At 36.5% G+C, this 8,364-nt stretch overlaps 1 protein-coding gene across 1 annotated transcript; it reads right to left on the reverse strand.

The window, feature by feature from the left end:
* Positions 1-1,980: 1,980 nt before the first annotated feature.
* On the reverse strand, positions 1,981-6,643 carry LOC107785357 (uncharacterized). Its single transcript, XM_016606641.2, has 7 exons — positions 6,361-6,643; positions 5,269-5,354; positions 4,751-4,894; positions 4,536-4,644; positions 3,708-3,831; positions 3,113-3,392; positions 1,981-2,332 (listed from the first exon to the last, which is right to left on the reverse strand). Exons 1-7 carry the CDS (start codon positions 6,482-6,484, stop codon positions 2,228-2,230), a joined length of 972 nt encoding a protein of 323 aa, XP_016462127.1. The 5' UTR covers positions 6,485-6,643; the 3' UTR covers positions 1,981-2,227.
* Between the last annotated feature and the right edge of the window lie 1,721 nt (positions 6,644-8,364).

Below are 8,364 nucleotides of genomic sequence, written 5' to 3' on the forward strand. Positions count from 1 at the left end.
ACCTTTACTTGGTCCAACAGTTTTGGATTGAAAGAGGAAGATGGAGGTCATGGAATTTGGTGTTGGTTGACATGTGATGATGAGGTTAATTTTAGCGTGGCACCTGCTGATTTGGTAGCTGACATGGACAAACTAATAGAGGGATCGGGTGCCATAGTAGAGGAACGTTAGGTTTAATGGCAATTCTAATTAGTTTGGTAACAGTAGGGATAGGTCTGGACGAAAAGTATAACAGGGGACAAATGTAAACTATATACCATAGTAGAGGGACAAATCTGGACCTTTTACCTTATTATTATTATTATTATTATTATTATTATTATTATTATTATTATTATTATTTGAATTTTCATCTTTCCATTTATAGTATATTTTTTTTGAATTTGTTTAATTTTGTATTGGATTGCAGACAATATATGAACAAAGTGGAAAATGCACAAAGTCATATATTATTAGTGATATTGCTGATAAAAAGTAAAGCTATTACAATTGTACTATTGAAGTTATTACAAAGCAGTTGCTTTATAGCATGAGCAGCAACGGGTTAAATTTTTTCTTTATTGGGTTATCAGTTCGGGCTCGGTTTGGCAATTTTGTTATTGGGTAAAACAGATAACCCAATAAGGATTAACTAGTTTACTAGTTTACCCTTAAGTATATACATACTAGGGTTTCATAATTCATAGTTCACTCTTTGATTTCCCTATCTTTCTCAGTTTCTCCGCCTCACGCCCTCACCAGTCAGCCCGTCAAAGACTCAGGCCAACGTTTGTCGCATTTCTCAGCTTCTTTCTTTCACTCTTCAGTCGCATCTTCACTTCATTTCTCAGATCCATCAGATTCTCCAGTCGCATCTTCACTTCACTCTTCAGTCACATTTCTCAGTCGCATTGTTCAGCTTCATCTTGATTCTTCGTGTAAGTTTTTAGTTGCTTCGTCTTCATCTTTTTCTTAGTTTGTTTGAAATCATTTTGGCTCTGGATTTTACTTTAGTTTGTTTGAAAGTTGAAGTGAGATTTGTCGTGTGCTTTAATTGTTGAGCTGTTACAAAATTACCTTGTGTCAGTTGTTATAAAATTTGTATTTCATAACTAATAAACTTTTTAATCTATATACATAATTCTGCACTAGAGTAAAAAAGTAGATATCAATGTACAAAGAGTTACTGCTAGTCGTTTGAACAAAGAAGATCTTAAGAACACTGATTTTACCGAAACTGTTGTATACATTGCAAATCTTATAAAATTGTTTTAGCAAAACAATTTTATACTGAAACTGTTTTATACATTGCAAAACTATTTTAGTTGTTTTATCTTATCGAGTAAACCGATAACTGAACCGATAATGATCGATAACCGATTAACCGATAACCTTATTGATAACCAATATCTTATCGGTTTGGTTATCGGGCTATGATATTTGTAAACCGATAACCGAAAACCAATATCTTATCGGTTTGGTTATCAGGTTATGATATTTGTAAACCGATAACCGATAGGCAAAACCGATAATATTCATAGCCAAACCGAACCGATGCCCACCCTTACAGTCACATATTATTAGTGATATTGCTTGAAGTGCATTAAGCACATTTTCTTCCTAAAATAAAATGTTGTTATATTTTATGGGAAGAGTAACTTAAGTTTATAATATAATAGATAAATTTGAATAAATTTAATAATGAAGAGTATATATTATTCCGGTTGAGCTTATGTCACTAAATAATCTGAGCAAAAGGAAAATTATAAATTGGACTTGTTAAAGTATTACACTAACATAATATTGGTTAAACTCACATTCAACCCGCCCATTTAGCACCCACCTGTTTTTGACCCGCATGAAATATGGGCAGATTGAGACCAACCCGTTTTTGCTCAATCCATTTTCACCCGCCCAAATCTAATCCAACCCGCCTATTTGCAACCATTAGGTTAACATAAGTAGGAAAGGCACCTCAAAACTTTTAAGTCAAAAGGAATTATGAGAGAGTTTTCTTACTTTCTTGAAGCAACCTATAGTTGAGATGCATCATGTTGCTTCATATAATTTATTAATGATCAATTTCTTCAACATGTGATCATTTATAAACTATGCACATAAGTGAAAAATATTGAGTTCAAAGAAATTTTTGTATGGGTAAATAAGAATTGTCCCTTGGAGATCCATAAACTCGAGTAAATATGGACTGTAATCCCTCTGTTGTTTCCCTTTGTCAACTCCTTCAAGTTTATAGAAGTCCAAGTGATTCCAGGTGCTGAACATGCTCCTGTGGCAATGGCGGCGGTGACCAATCATTACGTGCCACCTCGCCTACGTCCTCAACGACATATTCCTACACAAGAAAGCATATCAGATAGAACCCTAATAAGCTTTCTAAGAAGAAAAAAAAAAGGGCAACTCGGTGCACGAAGCATCCTGCGTTCACGCAGGGTCCGAGGAAGGACCCCACCCAAGGGGTGTGATGTAGGCAGCCTACCCTGATGCAAGCATTAGCAGCTGATTCCACGACTCGAACCCGTGACCTATAGGTCACACGCAAACAACTTTATCGTTGCTATGTAAGAAAAAAATAAATAAATAATACAATAAATAAGCTCAGTAAGAGTTATGAGGAATGAGTAATGAAAAAGAAACTAGAACTTCAAGTATCAAAAAGTAAAACATTCACCCCCTGCTTATGAAGTTCTATTTAAAGTTTTTATTACAATGATAGGGAGGGAATGGCTAAAATACTAGTATGTAAAGGAAAGTTGCCCAACAATGTCTGTCTGAATTGTATATGGAAATTATAGAGAACATTGGAATACCTTCAGTCAATATAGGAACGCGAAAAAAAAAAGGGTTTGGCAATTTACATTTTGCAGTGCTAGTACACAATAATAGTCAGAAAGTCGGATGCAACATAAATCAGGGTGTAGTACTTCCTGATATGCTAATATCTGTATGTTTTCCACCCAATACTAACCGAGCACCCATGTCCTTATGCGACAACTCTTTGGATTATATCAACTGCTACCTTTGTGCACAGACAGTCATATATATGTGTGTGTGTGTATATATATGACAACGGCAAACATTTTGAAAGAGAAACAAAAACAAGGGTATCGCTTACCTTTGTTAGTATTCTTTTCTCAAGTATGTTGTAGCGTCGCTGCCAAATTCTCTGTCCAACCATTGTAGCAACCAAAACACTGTAAAACATGCCAAAAATGGCAAACACTGCTAGCACAATTACAGCTACGATTAATAATACCGGTATCCCAGATTCACCTCCACCTCCAAAGCAATTCCCACATTCACATGTCGTGTTCGAACAATTCTCTGAGCATATGTTACAATCAACGCAGATATAAGTTGTACCTGTACAACGCGTATGACAATCTGCACACATTCTGCAATGATAGGAAAAAGGAAACAGTATCAAACGAACTCCATTTCCTCAAATGTAGCATGCCAAAAGAAAAAAAGGATCAGAAAGAAAAAACAATTCTCCGGGAAGTATAGTACGAGATGTTAATGCAAAAGATCGAAAAGAAACTAAAAAACTAAAGATGCAAAGATAATCAATCAAAAGATTCTTTAGTGGTTTTTTTCGTTGTGATGTCAACTAACAGTTACGAACTTGTACCCAGCGCAGTATTAAGGTTACTATGATCTGGAAGCAAATAATGAAAAAGTTAAAAGAACATAAAACACATTATTTGTACCCCTCGCAAGAGCAACAAGACAAAGTATTCTGGCAGGGCTGACCCAAATCATCGCGCACACTTTCATCAAAGCAAGTTAAGAAGCAACCAGATATGCCCATCAATACAAAAAACAACAGTGCCCCTGCACAAAAGCCAACCAATAGCAATAAAATTAACTCTTTTATCATTTAAGAATCGCTATGTGCTGAAAATAGTAAACTTGGAATTTTGGATGATGCACTATATGCATCTTAATAAATATATGCATCAAGTGCTCACGCCTCTTTCATCATGATTGTTCCTACTGTTTTCTATTTCATTTCTGTTTGTTTCAGTTGTTTTTTTAAATAACCGAGAAGTTCCTGAGTAAGCTCCTTCAATCCCAACTGTACACACAAGTTCAAAACTCGGAGGCAGTGTGAGCCCGCCCCTCTACCATTCTCCCAGTTAAATAGTCAGTGACAAAGTTTGAACTCGTGGTGTGTGCCTAACCCACACTTTTATGTATTACGTCCTTACCATTGAACCAAAGCCCTGGTGTTTAAAACTTTGGAATAACTAAGTAAATACATTGTTTATCTCATATTCTTTCATCACTCCCTAACCAAATCTCATTTACCAAGGCGGCTAAATAAGACATAGAATCCTAAAACCAGCAGGGAAAATCAGGTCTTTGGGGCCTATTGGTACCGAAGTTACATGTTAACATGGATAGGTAAAAACTGTATCTAACATGTGGCCGTTTTGTACATCAATCTGGATTGGTCATCCAGTTGGAAAAAAAGAATATTAAGCAGACAAAATAAACAAAAATGCTGATAACTAGTGCGAATGAATATGTTTTACCGCATATGTAGTAGAAGCTTAGTTCGCTACCAAACCCCCAATGCAAACGAAGCCATGACTTCTGATGTGTATCAATCACATATACCAAATATCCCAATGAAGCTATAACCTGCAAAACAGTAGGTTAGTGATCAATTGAAGATATTGTTCCCCAGTACTATTTAAGTAATATCTTGAAATGAAGAAAAAAACTGTAAAAAGGGCAACCCACGTACAAGCTGAACAGCGACAAAGATGACCAAAATGTCTGTAGTCACAAAGAACCGAAATTTTAAGGTTCGCCATTTTCTATGAAGATCGTTAACTCTCAAGTAAAAGGGAGCCTCGCAAGTCGTACAATGAGCAAATGCAAATCCTTCCTGTAAAAAGACAAATTTTAGGTGACACCATATATTCAATTTTGATGACTAAAGCTTATTGCTGTTTAGTAAGAAGTGATCCGCCTGCAGTTACGGCCTTTGCCTATAATGATATAAAGGCCAATAACTAATTGAAGACTTGGTCTAGTTCACGATACACTGTATCGAATACAGTAAGCATATATACAAATGAAAGTAAGCACAATGGCCAATCTGAAAGCTATTCATGCAAGATACAAGTACAAATGAAGATAATTTGATTCCTAATCGTACTCTTTAAAGCATCAATGCATGTTTAATAAATCCCACGTTAAGGCAAAGTTTAGAGGTAATAAGGCTAAAACTTCTGACGAACAAATGTTCTTAAAACATACCCTCACAGCACGCCATTGATCAAGGCATTCTCGGTGAACATACTTTGATGAACCCTTGCATTTACAAGGTGCAATAAAATCCCTACCTGAAAAAGAAAAGTTAAAACGATCGTAAGTATCTTGCTTCAATAAATTCACTAACCAAAAAATTACTAATATGCTTTGAACATAATAAACGAGGAAAAAACTCAACAAGAAGCATTCAGTAAAAGACATTATCTGCATACAATAACCAAAGAAGAATTCAACACGAAGTATTCATGAAATGATAACAAACTAATAACTCCGTTTTGTCAAAATGTTTTTCCCATCAATCATTTGATCTGAACAATTTCAATGGATCAATCAACTATATCTCAATTGCAAATCAGTTATGTTTGTTTTACCCATAAAAAAAGGGCAGCACGGGCTACTTCCATGGCTTGAACCCGTAACATATAAGTCACACAGAGACATCTTTCGTTAGGGTTGACTTTTATCATAGCTCGAACAATTCTTTATCAACTTTAACCTACTGTAACTCTCCTCCTTTAAGCAGACTTGGAATAAGCTATGATCTATGAACATATGCAGAGTTCAATCTGACTATTTCAAATAGAATAAAAGCTGTGTGATATATTACACAATGCAACTAACCATTTTCAAACCAAACTGAGAGTACCACAACAAAACAAACACCACATCTTCAACCCCCCCACCCCACCCCACCCCCACATGTAAATTTTCGTTCAGTTCAGCCTCTCAGTAATACAGTAGCTGCACTTGGGCTAAAACAATTTGGCTTTCAGTCTGAACAGGGGCAAACCCGGTTACTTAGTACCTATGGTGGTGGAAAATAGCAGGTCCTCGACAGTTTGCCGAGCAGCTGAGTACAAGCTGGTCCAGACATCACACTTATCAAAAGTGAGGGGACCCACATGTGAAAGATGCAGAATCCACTCAATTAAACCCAAAGAAACTACCTTTACACTTAAAATCAAACAGGAATCCTAATAATACACACAAACCAACAAATATTTCAAGCAAGAATTGAATATTTGCAGTTTTGCACAAACCCATAAAGTAAAAAATGAAGGGGTAATAAAAACTCACCATCACTTTCAAGGCAAATACGGCATTGAATTTGGTTAACGTTACCAGCTTCAAGATCAACCTTGCTGGGTTTAGCAAACAAAGGAGGGACTAAAGAAGAAGAAGAATCCAAATAATGAGCCATTTCTTTTGCCTTTTTGCTTTCCCCTCCAATTATCAATAGAAATAGATAAATAAACTGTACTTTGATAAATTGAGTTCATCTTCATCGTCAAGAAATTATAACAGAACAGAGAAAAAGAAAAGTCCTCCCAAAACCAATTGCAAAGGTATCTAATAGATTGACTATTACGAGGTCTATATTATTTAAATATTTATTTCAAGAATTTGAAATTTGTGGGTACTTTTAATTTACTAGACTCTAAATTAATAATTTTTACATATTCAACATATTTCTTAAGATAAATATAAAGTTTGGACCTAAATTACTCTTGTTTTTTTTTTATACCTTCCCCGGAGCTCCCCAATTTTGCTTTGTTGGTGACTCGAACCCGCAACTTTAGTGTAGGACCTAGAGGGTGCTTACTACTTGAACAGTCTTCTAATTATCCTTGGGCGGACTCTTTACGAAGTATAATACTTGTTGTTAGGTTAACTATAATAGTGTTGACAAAATAAGCCTATATTTGTCAACCCGCCTAATCCGCCCATATTTTTGTGTAAAAATAGCACGGGTGTAACGACCCAACTGGTCGTTTTGAGCAATTGCGTCCGGTTAGGCAGTTTGAGGTCACGAGTAGCTTTACACAGTGTATTATGACTTGCGTGCATCATCACTTCGGGTTTTTGAGAAGTTCAGAAAGGATTTTTAGAAGTGACTTTCATTTGAGAAGCTTGAAGTTGAAAGAATTGATCAAGATTTGACTTTTGAGTATTTGACCTCGGATTGGAGTTTCGAAGATTCTGATAGGCTCGGATTGTGATTTTGGAATTAAGCGTACGTCCGGATTTGGATTTGGAGGTCCGTGGGTTGAATTGAAGCAATTCGGTGAAAGTTGGAAAAGTTGAAGTTTGGAAGATGGAGGAGTTTGACCAATAGTTGACTTTTGTGATATCGGGGTTGGAATGCGATTCCGAAAGTTGGAACAACTCCGCTATGTCATTTGGGACTTGCCTGCAAAATTTGGCGTCATTCCGGGTTGGTTTGATAGGTTTCGGCACGAGTTCTAGAAATTGGAAGATTGGAAAGTTCATAAGTTCGATTCATGGTGCGATTCATCGTTTCGGCGTTGTTTGATGTGATTTGAGACCCCGAGCGAGTCCGTATTAGGTTATAGAACTTTTTGTGTGTTTAGAAGGGGTCCCGGAGGCCTCGGGCGTGTTTCGGATGGGCTACGGGTAATTTTCCTCCCATTTTGAACTGTTGTTCTGTTTTGTGGTGTCCCGTTCTATGCGATCGCATAGGTATAGCCGCATCGCGAAGGCTCATTTGGTGGCTAACAATTTTCCTTCTTTGTGATCGCATATACTAGCCTGCGATCGTGTATGTATGCTTCTGCCTTCTCCGCATTCGCAGTCCATCTACCGCGTTCACATAGCTCAGCTATTATAGTTGGTGACTCGTTCCCTTCCTCTTCTGCGATTGCATGCATCATCTCGCGATACCATAGTGCATTTTGGGCAGTGACCATTTTTCTTCTTCGTGATCACATTGTTTCTTCTGCGATCGTGATGCACAAATACCTGGGCAAACAGAATATATTCCCAAATCGAGGGTTAGGCCATTTTTATCATATCTTGAGTTCTAGAGCTCGATTTAGGGCAATTCTTTATGGGTTTTTCAGGCAAAACGATTGGGTAAGTATTCTTCACCTAGAATTTATTATATTCCATGATTATATCTTTATTTTTATCATTTAAATTGTCTTTTGGGTTGAGGAAAATGTTGGTTTTTGAAGAAAATGTTTAAAATGAAATCATGATTTGAGGGACGAAATAGTATCGGAATTTGATAATTTTTGTATGGTTGAACTCATATTGGAATGGGTGTTCTGATTTTGTAAA

Source organism: Nicotiana tabacum, chromosome 11 (assembly GCF_000715075.1).
Source record: "Nicotiana tabacum cultivar K326 chromosome 11, ASM71507v2, whole genome shotgun sequence".
Lineage (NCBI taxonomy): Eukaryota > Viridiplantae > Streptophyta > Magnoliopsida > Solanales > Solanaceae > Nicotiana > Nicotiana tabacum.